This window comes from Leptidea sinapis, chromosome 46 (genome assembly GCF_905404315.1).
Source record: "Leptidea sinapis chromosome 46, ilLepSina1.1, whole genome shotgun sequence".
Classification (NCBI taxonomy): domain Eukaryota; kingdom Metazoa; phylum Arthropoda; class Insecta; order Lepidoptera; family Pieridae; genus Leptidea; species Leptidea sinapis.
In genome coordinates this window covers 4,913,305-4,936,560 of record NC_066310.1, presented here as the reverse complement: position 1 = coordinate 4,936,560, position 23,256 = coordinate 4,913,305, and the positions used below count along the sequence as shown (strand labels likewise).

The 23,256-nt window shown below is 35.8% G+C and overlaps 1 protein-coding gene across 1 annotated transcript; it reads left to right on the top strand.

Annotated features, from left to right (window-relative positions):
- The first annotated feature begins 787 nt into the window (after positions 1-787).
- Positions 788-21,491, top strand: LOC126977924 (transitional endoplasmic reticulum ATPase TER94). Its single transcript, XM_050826614.1, has 15 exons — positions 788-954; positions 1,231-1,336; positions 3,023-3,276; positions 3,859-4,051; positions 5,843-6,053; positions 6,973-7,185; positions 9,784-9,977; positions 11,290-11,454; positions 14,553-14,760; positions 16,897-17,024; positions 17,438-17,603; positions 17,890-18,059; positions 18,636-18,779; positions 19,400-19,554; positions 20,727-21,491. Exons 1-15 carry the CDS (start codon positions 938-940, stop codon positions 20,824-20,826), a joined length of 2,424 nt encoding a protein of 807 aa, XP_050682571.1. The 5' UTR covers positions 788-937; the 3' UTR covers positions 20,827-21,491.
- Positions 21,492-23,256: the final 1,765 nt, after the last annotated feature.

The window sequence follows — 23,256 nt, the reverse complement described above, 5'->3', positions numbered from 1 at the left end:
TTATTCATAACTTATAACCATGGTTCGAAGAATCTTTTAAAGTGTATACAATCTTCGATAAATAACAGAATATAACAAGTGCATTCTGTGAATCCTCCGAGGCCTCAAAAGTATTCTTGATTAGTTCAACAGTCGGTTGATTATATCCAAAGTCGACCGTCCCCTAGTAAAACCAAATTGTTATATATGAAGTAACTTGTGTAAAAGGCTTAAAATATTTTTTTCAAAAATTTTACTGAGGGTCGTCAACACCGAAACATGACAGTAGTCAATCGGGTCAGAAGTGTGTCCCGATTTAAATATATATAAAATAGATGTTGATAGATATTATATGATGCTATTACCTCAATCAATGAACTTATTATTTTTATAGATATGGATATGATCCATACAATTTCATCAGTTCTTTCAATTGTAGAGATCTGAAAGTTTTAATTATTTCTGCTGAGCTAACAAAACTGTATTTGAAATTTTATTTACATTCTTTAACATTTTCCAAAAGAAGCGGCCCAGCAATATTGAAGGAGAGATACGCAAGTTCCCCAATTTTCAGTGTTGCAAGCGTACATAGCAATTTCATGTTTACATTAAATAAAGAAGACAGACCGCAAGGAATAAGAATTAATAATATAATTAATAATGTAAAATTAATTCAACGTAGTCTAGTTAGATTTTCTTTCGGTTTCCAAATTCCAAGCCGTAATAGATTCTATTGATTTCTATAGAAATCATTTCCGTTGACAGATTTAAGATTTGTATTTTTAGTCTGTGTTGTGACTAGTAATTTTTTGCTGTCTGTCATACGAACAAATGAAATACGGCAACGTCATGCAAATGCAATTCATGAAATTGAAGTTTTGAAGCTGTGTCTTGCAAACGACGGTCATTCGGCTTTTTCTTAAATTTATAAATTGTATTAATTTTATCTTCTCACAAAATGGCAGATAACAAAAGGTAATATGGAACTTCATTAATTTACAAAACCAGATCGTTAACTTCCACAAAAACTATAGTTAACATATCAGATAGAAGATAGGCTCAAACAAAACTTGCAAAATTGGCTTGTCATCATGTCTTACTATCTGATACTCTCTCAAACTGTTGAAATAATAAATACATCGATTTTGTGAAAACAAAGTAGTCTAATTAGTGTCTGATTAGTATGGTGTCAAGCTGTTAGACACATTGCTTTCGAAGACATTAAAAACTAAATAAGATGGCTTTTTCCAGTCCTGATGATCTTTCCACTGCGATCCTCCGTCGCAAGGATAGGCCTAATCGTTTGATCGTCGAAGAAGCAGTCAGTGATGATAATTCTGTTGTAGCATTATCTCAGGTGAGTTCTTTGTCTCGTTTAGTAAAGTTGACGCCTCTGACGTTAATGTCTGTAGTGATACATTATAAGTTGTAACTCTTTGCAACAACAAATTGTTATTTCATTAAATGATCAAATTAAGAATGGTACAACTTTAATAAGACTTCACTAAATCCCAATTGCTTTATAGTTTACTTGACTATAACAACTTAGTAATTCACATTTCACAAGACCAATAATCTTTAAAAGTAACTTTCATCTATTTAAAATTATTATTTCTCATGTCAAATTATAGTATTGTAATTATGGGGGTCAATAACCTTTGTTAAATTTGAACACAAAGTTACATACTGTCCTAAAGTTACTTCGTTCAATAGAAAGGAAAGTAATTACTAAGTATTAATTTCACTTTGGTTACAATGTGCCAATTAAATTATTATTATGTATACTATAATTATTTACAGAAATAATGTTACACTATCATAGCCTTCCAAAACTGTTTGGACAGTTTGTCTGCAGGATCAAGTCTCTTGTTGATTCTAAAATCTAATTTTGTATGTAAGCTAAAGATTTTTATCGGGCACCAACAGTCAACTTTTCACTTTCCTAAAATTTATTCAGTAGTATGATTTCCAAAAAACTTATGCTAGTTATAATGTTGTAGAGGCTCTTTTGGTGCAAGAGGCTTAATTGTGTGTTGTTCAATGCAATAAATTATCTTATAACGTACCCCCTTATTCATAATGGTCTGCTAACTTTAAACAGCCGCTTAGGAGTGTTTTTTCTCATTCTGACTTAGGTCAATAGAAGAAGACAGAGTGAGAATTAGCAATGCTTTAAGTTAGCAGACTATTATGAATAAGTGGGTTAGTGTTTATTAATCACAGTAGAATCAATGCAATCACTGTGATGAATAATGTACAAATTAGTACATAGTCTTTCAAAGAGCTAGGCTGAGCAAATAGGTCCCAATTTAGTATAGCCCCAATGTTCTTCCTTCTGTATATATTCTTTCTTTCAATAAATCTCTATTATTTCGGAGTTCATAACTCTTGATCTGGCCTCATTTCAATATATGTCAGATCCGATCGTAACCTAGATAGACTAACCAACACTTATATATCCATCTACATTTCCTACCTAAATCTGTCCAAAGAAGCTACCTCTCATTTAAATGATCAAAAAACTATCATAAATGAATTTTGCACAAGATTTATAAGCATAGTTTTTTTTATGGCAATATTCTTTTAATTGTAAACATATTGTTATAAAGCTGGAATGTTTGCTGATCTGTGGACAGTTTCACGCGCAAAAAAGCGGTCTCCATGTTGCAGCGTCTATATGTAAGCAGTAACCGCATCCTAAAGATGATTGCTGCCAGAGCTGACTGTTCCTTCCAGAAACACTGGATACAGTTATCTCTAGGTTTATACATATATTTCACTAATAATACTAACGTAGTTCATAATAAATATTGTTGCTAATACAATAATATATATGGAGATGTCTCTGAATTAAATAAATAAATAAAAGCAGTACAGGTTTACATCTTTTTTATGCGTAGATTTTTTTCATAGGTTTAATTATCATATTGAGAGATACTTTTGTGTTAGTTATTAATGTAATTTATTTTCGTTGTCTTGAAAATTTATAATAAGTTTAAATATTATTTTAAAATATTGATTAAATTTTTTGATTCTCAAACAGGCTAAGATGGAGCAGCTTCAACTATTTCGTGGTGACACAGTCTTACTGAAAGGAAAAAGACGCAAAGAAACTGTGTGCATTGTGCTGTCTGATGAAAACTGTCCAGATGAAAAGATTCGTATGAACCGAGTAGTCAGAAATAACTTGCGAGTGCGCCTATCTGATATTGTCTCCATTGCGCCATGCCCATCTGTCAAATATGGCAAGAGAGTCCATATCCTGCCGATTGATGATTCTGTTGAGGGATTGACTGGGTGAGTACTTATACTAAGTAATGTCATACATTTACAAGTTTTCATGCGAAATGTAAATGTGTATGAAAATGTAGTAATTGTGTACTCCTTCTAGGTAAGGTTATCCTAATTTGTCTGTATTTATTGTATATAATCCATTTTGTTCACCAATCTTGATGGTTCTTATTCTAATGTGTATTTAGCAATAATTGTAAGATGTATATCCCAATTTTATGGATGACATCACTAATGGTGGTAAAATGGGAGAGGATTTTTCATATATTTATCTGTCTTGATAGCAAATGGGGAACCATTCATGGCATAAATTATTCACCATGACTTAAATATGTTAATAAGTCTACTTTAAAAGTTTTTTTTTTCATAATTTGGAACTAGGTACATATTAAATTTGACATATTTATATTATGTATATTATTAGGATATATATGATAATAAGATCTATTATATAGAAATGTTTATGGCCTTGTTTGCCACAAACATTTTGTTACCATTGCTTCATGTGATCTAGCTGATCACCCCCAACTCCTATACATTTGTGCCTCCACTGTGGTATTTTAATAAATATAACATAATATGTGACAGGAACCTATTTGAAGTATACCTGAAGCCATACTTCATGGAGGCGTACCGGCCCATCCACCGTGATGACACATTCATGGTCCGTGGTGGTATGCGTGCTGTGGAGTTCAAAGTGGTGGAGACAGATCCTGCACCATACTGTATAGTAGCACCCGATACTGTCATTCATTGTGAGGGAGAGCCCATCAAGCGAGAGGTAAGACTTATTCAAAGACAGTATTGTTGCTACCGGAGAAAATATATATAACAAACAATTACTTACCTTGAAGCAGGAACTAGGTAAGATTATAGCTGGTTTGCTCTCTTTGTTACGAGACAAAAGTAACAAGGCATCACAGTTGTGTTTGTCACTTTGGGACATCCTGTCTCTTCACCCCAGTGATTAGTCAAATTAAAAGCTATATATAGCTATATGGCACCCTTTTGAACCAAAAAACAATAAAGGCCGCAGAAAAGGTGCCACTGTGGATTTGATCTAGCTGGTATATCAGTGCAAGAAAACTTTCCTGGAAGCAGGTAAATTCAATTATTGAGAATTGAAAACATAATACTAGCTGACCTAACGGACATTGTTCTATTCATAAGAATATCGTAAAATCTGAAATATCGTAAAAATTATAAATAAATATCATAAAATCAATTTGCTACAATTTAATCTATTCAGCAAATGGAACATTCCTACCAAATTTCAAATCTCTTATATATAGATATAAAATATTTTTGTCAGCCATCAAGTGGTGATAACCATGAGCCTTAGTTGGTGGTATGCGTTTTTTTTTAAGTTTTGAACAGTGGAAAGAAAGACAAACATAAGCTGAAACATTTTTAAAAACTTAGAGATTTTACCCTCGTTTTGTTGTATTTAATTTATTTCTATCGTGGGAAGTACTGCTAGTAAATTTAAAGAAAATGTTATCATATCAATGATAAGTGAATGAATCGTTTTTTGATATTTAAATGTTGTATGGTATATTTACCATTTAGGCAAGTAAGTTAAAAATAAAAAATATCTAAGTTAATTAAAAAAAAAACCTGAGTTGACTACAGTCAGTTTTTTGTGTACATACACTGTACACAAATAAAGGTTATGTTATCAAAAATATGAGAGAATTATATATATACATATACATATATATATATCAACATTACGTAATTTATATAGTTATAACTCTAATGGCTGTTCCCAATATACTATCTACAGATAGAGATTAATTACTACATTCTACTGTCAGTAACTAGCTGTCAATAATCTGAAGCTGTCCCAACATACCCGATAAGTCATTCTCGCCTTACATTGGGACGCGTGAATTGCAATTTCCATACAAACTTCTATCGCTGGTAAGCTATACCTCGTCCCATTGACAGACAGCGTGTACGGATAAGGTGAGTTACTGTCAATAAGTTTATAAGTTAACGATAGCTACGATTTTTATCTTAAGTAAGAGATAGACTGAATATTGGGAATGGCCGTTAGATTATTTAATATTTATATGTCTCTTGCTGTTCGAAAAACCGATAAAAACAGGTTAGTTCTAGTAGCAAGGTTAATTCTACGCTTTATAAGGTCAGTAGCATTAATATTTTACAAAGAGTATGGGCCATGTGATCACATACTAATATGTGACCCTATGTTTATAACTCATTTGGCCTTCTCTTCCATATAAAAAGTAAATTTTAACACAAAAAAACTGTGTGTACATAAGTACGCAGACAATTTGTATTTCTTTGGTGTTAAAAACATTTAATTTTTACATAGTAAAGAAAAATATAAAAAAACACTTTAGTTGATAAGTTATAATGTTTAATTTTGTTTGCACATACAATAGGGTTTGTATGCAGTTTTTATGATGTCTTTGTTTGATTTCCACGATGTGAGAATGAATTGAAGATGAATGCCCATCTATAAAGTATTTAGTATGGTCTTTCTTTTCACAAATGATTAACATTCTCCCATTATGTTTTATTCTAGTTTTGTTGTTATTGTTAGGAAGAAGAAGAAGCGCTGAATGCTGTGGGCTATGACGATATTGGTGGCTGTCGCAAGCAGTTAGCCCAGATCAAAGAGATGGTGGAACTGCCCCTGCGTCATCCATCACTCTTCAAAGCCATTGGAGTGAAGCCGCCTCGGGGTATCCTCATGTATGGGCCACCTGGTACCGGCAAGACTCTGATTGCTCGGGCAGTAGCTAATGAGACTGGTAAGTTGAATTATATATTATTATTTATATTACTAGCTGACCCACCCAGTATTAAAAAAATTCAATAATTCAAATTTTTGGGGTTAAAAAAATAGATTACGACCGATTCTTAGACCTACCAAATATATTGATATACTATTATTATCATATTCGATTGCTATCTTGCAACTCTATTGCGTATCTGTGGATGGAATAGAATGATATTAAAATTGCGATACAAAAATTTGATGTTGTATGTAGTTTTTAATGCTGAATCATAATAAAATACAAATAAAAAAGTACTCAAAAAATATATTAATAACTAACCCTTATCATTTAGGGGTATGAAAAATAATAATAATAATTTTCGTAAAAAAATCCAGCAAGTAATGTAAACTATAATCACGAAAAAAGTTTCTGTTATTATCTATACTTATATATAAAGCTGCAGTATTTGTTTGTTTGTTTGAACGCGCTAATCTCTGGTACTACTCGTCCGACTTGAATGATTCTTTCAGTGTTGGGTAGGTTTCAAAATTAGGGATCCGTAATAAAATTGCTATTTTGTAACACAAGGTGTAAAATCGAAAACCTATTTTTGCGTGCGCTGCAAAAACTATTGACAATAGAACAAAATGATGTACAGGCTATAATATAGGCAATATTTTATTACTTATAAAACTATCGCGTGTATTATACTTTATATGGCAAAACAACATTTGCCGGGTCAGCTAGTATTCTAATATGCACTTTAATTGTTCAAGATTATTCTTAATAATTCTGCAAAAAAAATTGAAGTTAGCCTAAAAGCAAATCCAAATATATTGTCATTCTATTCAATTAAATAATTCTCTATACTGCACAAAAATACTATTACTTAACCACTTGGGATACATACATATTGTGTAGACTTAAGAAAATAAAATCTTATCTCCAACAGGTGCATTCTTTTTCCTGATCAACGGTCCTGAGATTATGTCAAAGTTAGCCGGAGAGTCGGAGTCTAATCTGCGCAAGGCATTTGAGGAAGCTGACAAGAACTCACCGGCCATCATCTTCATTGATGAGCTGGATGCTATCGCGCCTAAGAGAGAGAAGACGCACGGTGAAGTGGAGAGACGGATTGTGTCGCAGTTGCTGACTCTTATGGACGGTGAGTTAAAATGATATTTAAATAAATAAAAAAAAAAGACGTGTGGCACTCGGTGATTGCCGCGGTAAAGTTGCAAGATTTGATAACAGACACACAACGGGACAGGTGAAACTAAATAAAAATGCTTGTCATAATAATAAAAATTAAAAAAAGTGATAAAAAAATAAAGAAATTAAAAAAAATCAAGACATACCCCAGGCTCGAACCTGGGACCTTCTGCACAAAAAGCATGCGTGATAACCGCTGTTCCACGGCAACTGTAATGACCGTGGCGAAATATCTGTATACATCTAGTAAGTAAGTGTGAGGTTATTTTCGTTACGGAATTTCTGGATTCGGTCTCCACGCTCAAGGCCCGCGATAGAAGTTTTGCAATAGCTTAAAAAACCAAAACTTTGTCAATGCCATATAGAGAAGTGTCCTTAACATATTGGCTATGTAATAGATTGACAACTTCTGAAATAATACTCTTGTACGTGCTGGATCTAGGTGAAAATTCGAATTAGGAAGCCGGTGTAAGGAAAGATGAGAGGATGGCTTACCAGAGTAGCAGCGATTCTTCCACCACGTGCCGGGTCGCGAATTTCCCTCTTTAGTTTGTAGGCGTTTTCTTTGAGTGCCCACTCTTTCTTCCCGAATTCAATAATAATAAAACTATAGATCACAAGGCACTTAATCACGATATTACACGTAAAGAGACGAATTAATGAGTTATCATGGCGTTGCCAAGTTCAACACTAGAAAATTTATTGAAGTAAGCGTTACTTTGCGGAAATCCATAATTATACAAATGATTTAAGTTTTCTTTAGTGTTAATTCCGCCAATATTTGTTTTTTAAACAATTCGACACGTGTTTCGCCTCTACACGAGGCATCCTCAGTACGTGTTGTCTCGCCAAAATCTGGCACTAGACTGTCTCGTGGCAAAAAATTTACCAGTGGGAGGATCCTTTGCACCGGAAGCCGGCTAGATTATGGGTACCACAACGGCGCCTATTTAAGCCGTGAAGCAGTAATATGTAATATTACTGTGTTTCGGTCTGAAGGGCGCCGTAGCTAGTGAAATTACTGGGCAGATGAGACTTAACATCTTATGTCTCAAGGTGACTAGCGCAGTTGTAGTGCCGCTCAGAATTTTTGGGTTTTTCAAGAATCCTGAGCGGCACTGCATTGTACTGGGTGAGGCGTATCAATTACCATCAGCTGAGCGTACTGCTCGTCTTGTCCCTAATTTTCATAAAAAAAAAACATATATTGGCGGAATTAACACTAAAGAAAACGTCTCGTGCCAGATTTTGGCGAGACAACACGTCCTGAGGATGCCTCGTGTAGAGGCGAAACACGTGTCGAATTGTTTAAAAATAAATATAGGCGGAATTAACACTTAAATCAAAAGAAAACTTAAATCATTTGTATAATTATATTATCCGCAAAGTAACGCCTACTTCAATAAAAAAAGCTAGAAGTAATTAAATAGAGGAAACATAATAAAACATGTTACTACATATAATACTAGCAATCATAGGTGTCTTTAGTAAAACAATAAAAATGCCACGCGAGGGTTGAGTGTCTTTTCCTGTTGACGATTTTTTTCAATCCTCTCTCGGTTGTTGTGTAACTTATAATAATATCATGAAAAATAATATTGTAGTAGTCTTGTCAGTCATAAAAGGCATTTATTTCCTCAAAATTGATTCCTTTAGAATTCTTTTTGATCTCATTTCTAATATACTAGATACTACTACCGCTTCGGAAACAAATGGCGCTCTGAGAGAGAAGCGGCGCAAGAAACTCTACGAGCATTCTTTTTTTTTGCGCTCTTTTCAATAAAAATATACAATATTGTACAGTCATTTCTATCGCTATAAAATAATCACAATCTAGTTCCAGGCTGTCCGGACATTTAGATATTCAGCTGTGGAGTAATAGGATTTACGACAGAGTAATTTTTTTATAAAACATTAAAATTTATTTATAGATAATGCCTGAACAGTGGCTGGGACTTTATTATAAAAGTGTATACATTTACCCTTAAAGCTATTATGTATCTTATGAAGCCTACTAGAATTAGTTACAAGCAATCCCTTATTTCTAGTGTTATCTTTATATATATATATTTCTTGTGTGCGTGTGTATGTCACTGAACTCCTCCTAGACGGCTGGACCGATTTTGATGAAACTTTCTGTGTGGCTTCAGGTGGATTCGAGGATGGTTTAGATTCACAATTGAACTACCTCCTAAACGGCTGGACCGATTTTGATGATTTTTTTTGTGTGTTCCAGTAAATTTGTGATTGGTGTGTGTCTTTAGGTGGATTTGAGAATGGTTTAGATTCACAATTGAACTACCTCCTAAACGGCTGAACCGATTTTGATGATTTTTTTGTGTGTTCCAGTGAATTTGAGATGGGTTTAGATTCTCAATTCCGTGCATATAATATAATTCTCTTGCCCATGTGTATGTTAGTGAAGTCCTCCTAACGGCTGGACCGATATTTCAAATTTAAGACGTGTGTACAGGACAACGTCTGTCTGGTCCACTAGTAACTATTATATAACATAGAGGAAAAAATCTATAGGATTTTTTTTTGTTTGCAGGGATGAAAAAATCATCGCACGTGATCGTTATGGCGGCCACTAACCGACCCAACTCGATCGACGCCGCCCTGCGTCGGTTCGGACGGTTCGACCGCGAGATCGACATTGGCATTCCGGACGCCACGGGCCGTCTGGAGATCCTGCGTATACACACCAAGAACATGAAGCTGGGAGACGATGTAGACTTGGAACAGGTATGGACTATTTGAATAGCAAAAGTATTAAGTAATATTGTTGGTAGTAATAATAGCCAATAACCCATACCCATTGGTTAGTGACCCTGCCCACTGAGGTCCCCTGGTTTGAATCCCGCTAGGTTTTAAAATTTATACGATGAATATGGAAGTTTGTACGAAAGTCATTAAAATTAAATAATATATTAATAATAATAGTGCCCCACACACAGTATAAGCTATGCCTTGGGCTTTTAGGTCGTTCATAAATTTTGCTGTCAAATTTATTTGTGTATTATTCCTAGAAGTGAGGTTAATCACTTTAAAAACATAACAAATTGTTTAGATTTATAAGAGCGACATCTCAAGTCAATTTCCTAATATACAAATATTGGGGTTGAGCAGGTTATCAACTGTAAAGTAGATCCTGTAGATGAAGCTACAACCAGAGAGTTGAACAAAGCACACGTGACTCCAACGGTTAGCTCAGTCGGGAGAGCACTGGCTCGGAACGCCAGAAGTCGTGGGTTCGAGTCCCGCATCGTTCATAAAATTTTGTATTCATATTTTATTTGTGGAGCTATGCCTTCTTTGTGGCAAGATAATTTATTATTATACTCATCATTATAATTTCATCTTATTTTCTACATTCATATATATATATATATATAACATTTTTATAAAAAAAAAATATATTACTAAAATAGAGCCCCGCTGGCGTTGATTCACGACAATTCCGCCGGTGGTTAGGGCGACAGACTGAGGAACTTCCGCACGATACGTGCCGTTCACAAAACAGCTGCTTTCTGTAACTGACCCTTTATCCAGTTATTAAGTGAGAGCCTCTTGAGATGATGGTCGAGGCTCTTTGCTATAAGACCGTTTACGGAAACGACTATTGGGACAATTATTGAATCAACATCCCACATGTCATACAAATGTTTTAAGTTTTCTGTAGTGTTAATTCCGCCAATATTTGTCTTTAAAACAATTCGATACGTGTCTCGTGCCAGATTTTGGCGAGACAACACGTCCTGAGGATGCCTCGTGTAAAGGCGAAACGCGTGTCGAATTGTTTTAAATACAAATATTGGCGGTATTAACACTAAAGAAAACTTAAATCATTTGTATAATTATGGAGTTCCGCAAAGTAACGCCTAATTCAATTTTTTTTATCCAACATATCAGTAACTTCGTGTGCTAGATCTAGGTACTTCGACAATTTGTCTATTTCAGTTTTATTATTATTATTAATCAATAAATTCAAATGTTCATTTTCCAATAGATGTAACGAAAAACAAAATATCATACTAAATAATGTGATTTTGATTAGATCGCGGCCGAATCCCATGGACACGTGGGGGCTGATTTGGCATCGCTGTGCTCGGAAGCGGCGCTGCAGCAGATCCGAGAGAAGATGGACCTCATCGACCTGGAGGACGATCAGATTGATGCAGAAGTGCTGAACTCGCTCGCTGTCACAATGGACAACTTCCGCGTGAGTTATATTACAAATCATTATATACGGACTTACATCCTCAGATTATTAATTTTTTTATTTATTTAACACCAACAAGACAAACACTAACAAAAGTATAATAACATTATTACAATAAATAATAAATTCTTAGTGTTGACTTAATTATAGGTGTACCACACATTTCAAAAACATTGACACAAACATATTTAATTAAAATGAATGCAAACATTATCGGAATATTTACAAATTGAATTAAACGTAAATGAATAAGATATCAATAATGTTATATAATAATTAAAACATGCATCATTTCACAATTATATAAAACAGACTTAAATTTATTAGTATTCATTAATTATTTGAATAAAATATACTTTTTGCCTATAATTTACAAAAAAAAAAAAAAACGAATATAAATGAAATAAATTCCGTTTAAATGACGATTATTAATTTATTTACTTATAACTAGCTGGCACCAGCCACTTTGACTTGTTTGGAGGGACTTTTGCAGCAATGACTTGCCAAATGTAGTCAATACCATTAGTGGAAAATTATTTATTTTATTTATTTCATTTTATTGGGAAAACAAACAGTATTACATGACATAAATAGGTAAAAGAAAAGTATACATCTATATACCATTTACAGTTTTCGCATATGAGAGACTATAAGCGTGTTACAAATAATGAACAAAAAAGACGTGTGGCACTCGGGGACTGCCGCGGTAAAGCTATTGCATAGCATTTTTATCAACTTATCCAATTATAATTATTTATTTATTCTATTTATGCAGTATTTTTTTTGATAAAATTAATTTTAAAAAAAGCAAACGGGAAGTGAGTAAAGTTTAACTTGCAAGATTTGATTACAGACTGACAACGAGACAGGTGATACTAAATAAAAATGCTTGTCATATTAATAAAAATTAAAAAAACCTGATAAAAATATAAAGAAATTAAAAAAAATCAAGACGGACCCCAGGCTCGAACCTGGGACCTTCTGCACAAAAAGCATACGTGATAACCGCTGTTCCACGGCAACCGTGGAACAGCGGTTATCACGTATTCGACCGTGGCGAAATATCTATATACATCTAGTAAGTAAGTGTTAGGTTATTTTCGTTACGGAATTTCTGGATTCGGTCTCCACGCTCAAGGCCCGCGATAGAGGCTATGCAATAGCTTAAAAATACAAAAAAAAATCAAGAAGTAATACAATAAAATGTATATAGATATAATACACGAAGACAAACTGAATGGATATTATAGTATTCAGGTATTCAGCAATCAAGAGAACACACACTCATCCAACGCCTCGTCAATGTACCTCTTAACGCGTTTGGTGACGTATTGAATATATCGAAATCTGGCAAGTCTACTGATATCTGATTTATTGCTTGTGGACACCTTATAAAATATGAATTTTGTCTGTAATTAGTACTTCAATGAGGAACGTATATAGTACATTTTGTCCTGGTGTAATAGTGATGTTAATTTAGAAGAATCTATCTTAAGGCTATTAATATAATAAAAGAATTGATCGTCGGTAAAGTCGGTGTATGGACGATAAATTTACGTGATAACGTTATAAGTAAACATCTTTTCATATGATCGTTTATATATTTTTTGATTTGTGAAAATAAGGGACGAGACGAGCAGGACGTTCAGCTGATGGTAATTGATACGTCATGCACATTACAATGCAGTACCGCTCAGGATTTTTGAAAAACCCAAAAATTCTGAGCGGCAATACAGCTGTTGCGCTCGTCACCTTGAGATATAAGATGTTAAGTCTCATTTGCCTAGTAATTTTACTAGCTACGACGGACATCAGACCGAAACACAGTAATGTTTACACATTAGTGTTTCCCGGTAGAAATAAGCGCCGTTGTGGTACCCATAATCTAGCCGGCATCCTGTGCAAAGGAGCCTCCCACTGGTATATGTGTCTTATTATATTTTTTAGTTACAATTGTTACATAACCTATTAGTACTGCACTGGCCGACGGATGCTATTTTTTTTTAATAATCAAAGACTTGTTCTTTCAAGCCGAATATTTAAGCCGATCGTGCCTCTTTATCGCTTGTTCCGCGCTCTCGCTTGCACGCTCGGCTCAGGCATAACGTGACACTTTTTCGTGCGTGCAGGCGGCGTTTATCGATTTAGGGTTATTTCAATGGGACACCATGGCGGCGCAACCAGTCGCTCCACCTTAGTGTCTGTAAGCTACCAAACTAGACACCAAGAGTCGTCATACCACACTGAGACAGTATCAAAATGTACCTCGAAGGGATAGCACTACTGCTGTATGTAAGCAGGAAAATAAAGTTTAAGAGAAAAAAGAAACTTAGCATTTCATTTATAAATCTCTGTCGGAATAATCTGATGAGGAATTACCCTAAATTGATGGGTCTACTTTGAATTTCGATAATAAACCCTTCTGTATCGAAATTATCCATCGTATGTAATTAACAAACGCAATTGAACAACAAAACACAACAGTGCACACGTGTTGCATATAATAAGGTTTGAGCGTCACTGGCGTCCGAGTGAGTAAGACACCATACAGCTCTATAGTAATTAGTGGTGGCGCGACCAGTAACATTCTGTGCTCGCGTCCGAGCTGGTCGAAATCAGGTGAATAACTATAGAGCTGAATATATTTTGTTGATAGCGGCGACTGGTTGCGCCGCCATGGTGTCTCAATGAAATATAACCCTAAATCGATAAACGCCGCCTGCACGCACGAAAAAGTGTCACGTTATGCCTGAGCCGAGCGTGCCCCGGTGAATATAGCCCGTTTAGACGACCGTGCAATGGTGGTATAACATTACACCCTACTGAACTTCTGGTCGGAGGAGGCAGGCAGCGGCCTCGAGATTTAAATAGTCTCCAAAATGTCTGGTGTGTAAGGCAACGGGAGACCACTTCACTATTTATTCTCTAGTGATCGGCTTAGGGATATGGAAATATTATGTACTATTTGCATATATTTACGTTGTTTATTGTGATTTACGGAAAGATACATCTGAGATAATTATCAAATAACAAATAACTTTAATGTACCACCTAAAATTGCTCAAGTTGAGTGAATAAATTGATTATAATTTTCGCAGTATGCAATGACTAAATCGTCACCGTCGGCGCTTCGCGAGACAGTGGTGGAGGTGCCCAATGTGTCTTGGACCGACATCGGAGGACTGCAGAACGTCAAGCGGGAGCTACAGGAGCTGGTGCAGTACCCGGTGGAGCATCCGGACAAGTTCCTCAAGTTTGGTATGCAGCCGTCCCGTGGAGTGCTGTTCTACGGACCACCTGGTTGTGGTGAGTTAACTTTAATTTTTTATGAAAATAAGGGACGAGACGAGCAGGACGTTCAGCTGATGGTAATTGATACGCCCTGCCCATTACAAATCAGTGCCGCTCAGGATTCTTGGAGAACCCAAAAATTCTGAGCGGCACTACAACTGCGCTCGTCACCTTGAGACATAAGATGTTAAGTCTCATTTGCCCAGTAATTTCACTAGCTATGGCGCCCTTCAGAACGAAACACAGTTATACCCATAATCTAGCCGGCATCCTGTGCAAAGGAGCCTCCCACTGGTAAATGGAATGGAATGGTAATGCAGCTTAGGACCCAACAATTAATTACTTAGAGAACCAACAGTATATTCCATGTCACTACTCAAAGTCTCAGTCAAAAATTACATGAACAGCGTAAGATGACAGCATCTGTAGGATACGAAATCGCATTTTATACAATCAAATTTGTTTCTGGAAACGCTGTAGCATGGATGAGCATAAAGTGATGTACAAAAAGGATATAGTTGTCCTTTGAGCATAAGAAACTTAATTTTATTTGTTTGTTATCACAATTGTGACGGTTCTTTTAAATTATTTTCGTGTTCAAATTCGTAATGGTCTATCGGGCTGTACTTAATTTTCGATAAAGAATATTTTAAATTTGTGTGTAATTATGAAAGTAAACCAGTTTTTACCAGTGGGAGGCTCCATTGCACAGGATGCCGGCTAGATTATGGGTTCCACAACGGCGCTTATTTCTGTGCAGTGAAGCAGTAATGTGTAAACATTACTGTGCTTCGGTCTGAAGGGCGCCGTAGCTAGTGAAATTATTGGGCAAATGAGACTTAAAATCTTATGTCTCAGGTTGATGAGCGCAATTGTAGGGCTTTTCAAGAATCTGGAGCGGTGCTGCATTGTTATGGGTAGGGCGTATCAATTACCATCAGCTGAACGCCCTGCTCGTCTCGTCCCGTATTTTAATTAAAAAAACACAAAAAGAAAGAAAATATTTTTTTTATTAATATTCATAGTGTGCGTCTGTGAGTCTACAATTACATTAATTAATGTAGTAATTTTGTGTTCTGTTACTCTGAAAATTAATGAAAAACTGACACTGAAATTGAAATTAACAACAAATACTAGTCAAAATAGAGTTAAGTATGCCATCATAATCCTGAAGGAAGAATCTGTCATGTAGTGAAAACCCTATTATTAAAAAGTACATGGAAACTGTTATTTTTGGATATTTATATGGAAGATTATTTAGAGCTGAAACTTCAAAGGCCTACAACTCAAAAGTGCCTTTGTATGGTTTGAGCCCTTTCTGCTTAACTATGCCATCTAAGGAATATCTTAACAACTATGGAAAATCAAAACCGATATATTACTTTAAAAGTGACATTTGTAAAGCCAAGACTATTGTACTAAACAATTATATAGAGACTGCGACGTATTATCCTTTAGAAAACTTTATGTCCTTCATGTTACTCTTAAAAGACACAAAACTTTAATCCCTGACCCTTCTTACCTTTTGAAAAGGAGAAAACATGTTATTATTAAGCCAACTACTGTAAAGACCACTTTTGCAAAGTGACAGTTTATGAAACAATCAGAACATGTTTATACCTTATTAATGAAAAACTCAAGATCTATACGCGTAACAAAAGTGGAATGTAGACGAAGTTTAACCACTTGGTTGGAATCCATGAATTATGTGGAAATTAAAGAGCTATTTAACTACATGGAGTAAATTATAGGTATACCTTCTTGATAGTACAATAAGTAGTGTTTTACGAAAAGTATCAATGACACACACCACACACGCACACTTGATCATACACACACATATTTTTCTTTTGTTACATTACATTTTTAGACTTAATTTGTGATCCCTAGTTTTTGGTACTGTTAATTTTAATTGATATGGAAGAATGTGGCCTTCTGGCACAGGTGTTTCTCACTTAATAGAAGGTCACGTCCACTATTATGTTTGTACCATTTTTGTTACTGAAATAAATATTTTTCATTTTTTTTTTCATTTCAGTACTTCTTATTGACAATCAGTAAATTTAGCAAGTTAATTTTTTTTATTTATATAGGTATGTTATGGATGATATAAAATTAGTCACTACAGTAATAATTATATAATTTAATCAGGTAAAACATTGCTGGCAAAGGCTATCGCTAACGAATGTCAAGCTAACTTCATCTCCGTGAAGGGGCCGGAGCTGCTGACAATGTGGTTTGGTGAATCTGAGGCCAATGTTCGAGACATCTTTGATAAGGTTTGTTTAAGTTTGATGGAATCTACCTACCCATTAAATATCTTTGACCGTTATTTCGTAGATATAAGAATTTAATTTGTAACCAAAATTCATAGACGATGCGATCGAATCCGCGCCTCTCAGGTTCCGTTCATATGGTATGTCTTTCGGTGTGTCTTTAAAGACATTAAAATTTCGGTCGATGCATGTGACTTGGACAACTGAGTTGGTCAGAGCGCTCAGACGGAACCCTAAGGTTTCGAGTCCTGCATTGTCCATGAATTTTGGTAAAAATTAAATTTGTATATTTAATCACATAAGTGAGCGATATCACTTAAAAATAACAAACTGTTTACACTGTTATTAGGTTTCGGTTACAAATAAAACCCCAATCCCGAGTATGGATATTAACATCGTTATTTATATTCCTGCAGGCTCGTTCCGCGTCGCCGTGTGTGCTGTTCTTCGACGAGCTGGACTCGATCGCGAAGTCCCGCGGGGGCTCCGTGTCGGACGCAGGCGGCGCCGCGGACCGCGTCATCAACCAGATCCTCACAGAGATGGATGGCATGGGCGCTAAGAAGAACGTGTTCATCATTGGTAAACATTTTAATCACTCTTTTGACTTTTCCATATCACAAATTTTCAGGCATTGTAAATTTATTTTCGTTTGCGCTGAACTATTTGTGTTAGAGTTGATTTTCAATAATTCATTTTGTCAATAAAAATATTTCTGTCGAATGAATTTGACGTGTTTATTACTACAATACTAGCCAATTATCATCAATCTTAGCAAGTTATCAAAATATAGTGACTTGTTCGATGACTTTTTGTTATTAAAAACTCCCTAAAAGAGCTGAGTTATATAAAAAGCTATCATTACCAGGTGCAACGAATCGTCCGGACATCATCGACCCGGCGATCCTGCGGCCGGGACGTCTGGACCAGCTGATCTACATCCCGCTGCCGGACGAGAAGTCGCGCGAGGCCATTCTGCGAGCAAACCTGCGCAAGTCGCCCATCGCCAAGGACGTAGACCTCTCATATATTGCCAAAGTACGTCTCATCAAAACATTAAAAACAAACTTACAACGTGCTTTGGAACCTTATCATTTTAAAATGTAGATAAAAATTTAACGTCATTCTATTCACACTGAAATAATTTTTAACTAAGTGTAAACTTTGTTGGCTACTTGTAAATGAACTAATCAACGAAAGCTGTTAGTTTCCAAGTAATAAAAGTGTGTAATCAGCAGGCAGTTGGCAGGCTGTATACGTAACCCCTGGTGGTTTTTTATATTGTATTCTTGGGTCTGACGTCATTAAGAGAACGGCCGGTTCCAATATAATTGCGCGGGATTTCTGACACCCACGTGAACATAGCTTCATTGGCCACTCCTACAGGCGTTATTAATTATTCTTGCAAATAATATTTTTCTGGGCAATTTAGTAAGCATTAAAAATCGATGCTTCATTTCCGGCTCGAACGGACCAAACTATATTTTATTATTATTAATTTGTGCAAAAAACAACATTACTGACACAAGGAGAACGCTTATATTTACTTTAAATCCCTTTTCCTGTCTGGTTAGTAGTCTATGAGCGTGTATTAATTTGTATCTGGTGTGACAGGTGACGCAAGGCTTCAGTGGCGCCGATCTGACGGAGATCTGTCAGCGCGCGTGTAAGCTGGCCATCCGGCAGGCCATCGAGGCTGACATCCAACGTGAGCGAGGACGACAGCAGCAGGCACCCGCCGCTGCCGCCGTCATGGACGTGAGTATTGCTTGCCTTTCACCCAAATCATATATAAAAAAAACGCTTATTCCGTTATTCTCTTGCCCGTCTACCTTTTCTTATATAAAAAAAATATAAACAGACATACATAATATCAAGATACAAGTCATTTAATAACTTATTGTATGAAGTAGTATCCTTTATCTTATAAGAGATCGTTTCAATCAATAAAACGGCTCATTGTGTATCTATTTCTGTAATTTGCCTGAGATTTTTTTTATAAATTTTATTTAAATCTCAGTGTGGGTAGTTGTCTATCTATGTGTATATCTAATATTAACTTAATTCTATTATTAACTAATTTAAGCCTGTTTTATATAATTGGAAAACGTTTTATGTTTCAATTTTTATAAAAAAATAATTGATTTCTTATTCATTTATGTTTAATTCAATTTGTAAGTATTCCGATAATTTTTGCATTCAATTTAATTCAGTACTTGTGTTTGTGTCTATGTTTTTGAAATGTGTGTAACACCTATTAATTATAGGCAACACTTAGAATTGATTATTTATTGTAATTATATTATTATGCTTGTGTTAGTGCTTGTCTTGGTGGTGTTTAATAAATAAATATAAATTAACCATTATTTGGTGTACAGATGGATGAGGAGGACCCGGTGCCGGAGATCAGCCGGGCGCACTTTGAGGAGGCGATGAAGTTCGCGCGGCGCTCTGTGTCCGACAACGACATCCGGAAGTACGAGATGTTTGCCCAGACGTTGCAGCAGAGCCGCGGCTTCGGAACCAACTTCAGGTGAGACCAGAGACTTGTAAGCCCGATGGATGAGTGACCAATATTGATTTTCAATGTGTGCGTTACCTAGTGGTTTAATATTCAAATACTATGGAGCTTATGGCGTGGCTGACTGTTTACGACTTGTCATACAAACTAGGTTACAGTAACAATAGATTCGCTTACCTTTTCTATCTTACTATATCCCCATTAGAGATATTCTTCTCTCTCACACACTTTGTATATGTATACGCTGGTATATTGTAATTAGATGAGACTAAGGATAGGATAATATATCGACAAGTCTTCAATCTATGCTAATATTCAAAAGATTTATTTGTCTAAACACACATAAGTTATAAAAAAAGTGTGATTTTGTAATCACTTAAGAAGTAGAAGTACTGCTTTAAAACAAACATAACTCAGACTTATATATTATTACTAGGTGACCCAACAAACGTTGTATTGCCGATATTAAAATCGCGATACAAAAGTAACTGTTGATCGTAGATGGGTGAAAATTTGAAGTTGTATGTATTTTTTAATGCTGACTCATAATCAAACAAATTTAAAAATAATGTCAAAAAAAATTAAAAAAAAAATTTTGTGTGGACCACCCTTAACATTTAGGGGGATGAAAAATAGATTTTGTCCGATTTTCAAACCTACCCAATATGCACTCAAAATTTCATGAGAATCGGTCAAGCCGTTTCGGAGGAGTTCAATGTTTAACACCATGACACGAGAATTTTATATATTAGATTTAACAACAATAATTTTAATATATGTTTATTATAAATAAGAATGTTTTAACAATATATAAATATGGAATTCTTGTCTAATCGTGTCTCAAAGCAAATCTTCGCCATGCCCCGACAATGAAGCAATATAACAATTAAAAATGTGACATCTTGGTTACCATAGATACCTGCTATGGTGCTGTTTCTAATATTTTAAATAGAGTATCTCAGTTTAGAGAACTTTATTTCCCAATGACACTTATTTATTTTCTCAAAATTGTTTCCTTAGAGTTCTTTTTGATGTCACTTCAAATAGTACCACCGCTTCGGAAACAAATGGCACTCTGAGAGAGTAGTAAAAACTTGAAAAAAAAAAAAAATGATTTGGAACTACCAAAAGTCTCATTATTAAAATACTGTCATAATTATAAATCGGGGCTTATTTGTGTGTAGGTTCCCGACGAGCGCAGGCGCGGCCGGAGGTACGGGGACCTCGGGAGGGGACCAGCCAACGTTCCAGGAGGAGGGAGGAGACGACGACCTCTACAGCTAGACGCGCTACCTCGCCCGACCTCAACACCACGCGACAATTACAACCAATATTGACAGCTGACACCATACCATACCACCACATAAGACATTCCATCAAGTCTCAATGTGTCGGACACAGTGATAAATGCTACACCTTAGGACATTTTGTGTTCTGTTAAGTCACATTATGTTGTCACTGTAAAGTGTTGTTCCGATACAAACACCTGATTTTAATACTTTGATCTCTTCATTATTTATGAAGCACCTGTAAGAGTTATTTAACTTAGTTATCCAGCGATAATTGTTTTTGTGTAAAATTAATAATCCATTTCACCATTTATTATGAGGCTTGTTCATAGACAAGAAGATCAAACTGACTCAAATGGTAGCGGAGCTGTAATATGGTTGTAATTGCCGGCAGATCTTCTGCTACGGGGGATATACTTTCAGTTTTAGTACTGAGTTTATTATAAAATAAGATTATACACTTCTTACTGTACGGTGGCACGAAACTATTTTACAGATCTATGTATTGTTGTACCTTGGAATTGCTTCGGTCTGAATGGAACCAGTTTGTTTGGAAGCAGAAATGAATGATATTGTTGGTTACGTGTATTGTATATCGTAGGCTCGGGTACACCGGCGTTACTTGCAGTGATTTTTAAATAAAAGATTTTATAGGTCTAATTTTTGGTTTTATTTTTATTCCTTAGTTTCTACTACCTTCCTTCCATACTTGTTAATGGACTATTATTTAGTTAAAGAAGACTGCAGCCTACAGGCAATAACTTTATGAAAATGTGAGCAAGTTCACCTGAAGGGCATGAAATAGTATATTTTTAAATACGCTGTATGGTTATCTGATGTTAATAGATCCCTGCAGCCCACACTATTCTGCATGTTCTGGAAACACTGCACGAGGAAGCTCGTTCCACAGTTTGGTTGTATGTGGAAGAACATTACTTGAAAAACGTACTCTGTAGAGGAACGCCAGAAATCCAGATGGTGTGGATGATATCTTAGTTTGTGGCGTGAATTACGAAGTGCGGCGGCCTAGCGAACCAAAAAAAAAACGGCTGTATCAGATTGTATGAACGTACAGTGATTGACAGATGACGGCTATAATCTTGTAAAAAATGGAGACAGCCGAAATCTACTACGTTTTAAAGCAACTGTTCGCTTTCACAATTAGCCGGATTATACTTCGTCGCTATATTGTAATTACTAAATCAAACTTAAAACACTGCACGTTTCATACTGAAATAAATTTAAATTTTTACTTACCGGGTCAAACAGCTCTTTGGAACTATTGTCTATCCACACTCATTCTAGAGCGGTGTACGTCCTTTGTGTTGCTGCCTCTTCTTTCCTTTGCGATAAGCGGTACTGTGCCTCACCAGAAAACGACGGATGAGCCGAGTGAAAATACTGGACTAAATTCTTCGACTCTGATAGAGCCGGGAGAAACATTAATTTAAGGACCGCTGTCACATTGTGGAAGGATGAGCGCTCGCTCTCGTCCCTAACCAATGCAACATAGTGGCGCTAGGCCGTAACTTCACGCCGGTTGAATGTGCGAGTGTTATACTGCTCCGGTCTATTCTGGCCCGTTCGAGCTGTTGTCATTGGACTGCCGACCTACGTCTCTATATCGATTGACTGAAGAAACATCAACATACAATAGCGTTTAATGAGTGAGTCACAGATCCTTATTTGATTTGTAAAATAATAAATATTGTTTGCAATACAGTCCTTTAAACGTTGAGGCCACCTATCAATAGAATACACACACGCACTCTTTCCATAGGAAAATTCTACACTGGCAATAGTACGGATTGTTTTAGGGACTCCAAATTATCATGACGTTTAGAGCAAGCCGTACTCTCTAAAATTCACCATAAATCATATTCCAGCCGATTAAAATCGAGTCTAGACGACGGCCAGTCTTCAGCTCTGATGTAGTCCGAAACGTTCGTTGCCAACCAAGAATGTAGACCGAGCTTTATGACCCGGCGCCGAGTCTTGCTGAAAGGATCATTCTTGGTTATTCACTATGGTGTTGTTAAAGGGCTTCACTAGCTTCTCAAGAATGGTTTCCTGATACACTTGTGTCGATGTTTTGATACTTTTTTCACACAGTATGGCTCATTCACTCCATAGCTAATCCAATCCAAACCATCACTGAAGTCGGATAGTGCTCACTCTGTCGAATAATTGGGAAGCTTCCTTAGAGCTTTGAGCTTAAATTTTGTTTTTTAAAATATTGCTCAACTGCGAAAATATTCTCATCCGTTCACAAAAAATTTCTGTGTTTTCCTTTTGCGTGCCGCTACAGTAGTTGTTTCTTTATTCTTTTTTAAATTATCAGTTAAGAAATGACCAGTAGGTCCTGTAGGATGCAAGTATGTACAAGTCCTCTTTTAAAATACGCGACATGGTTCTAGGTCTCATC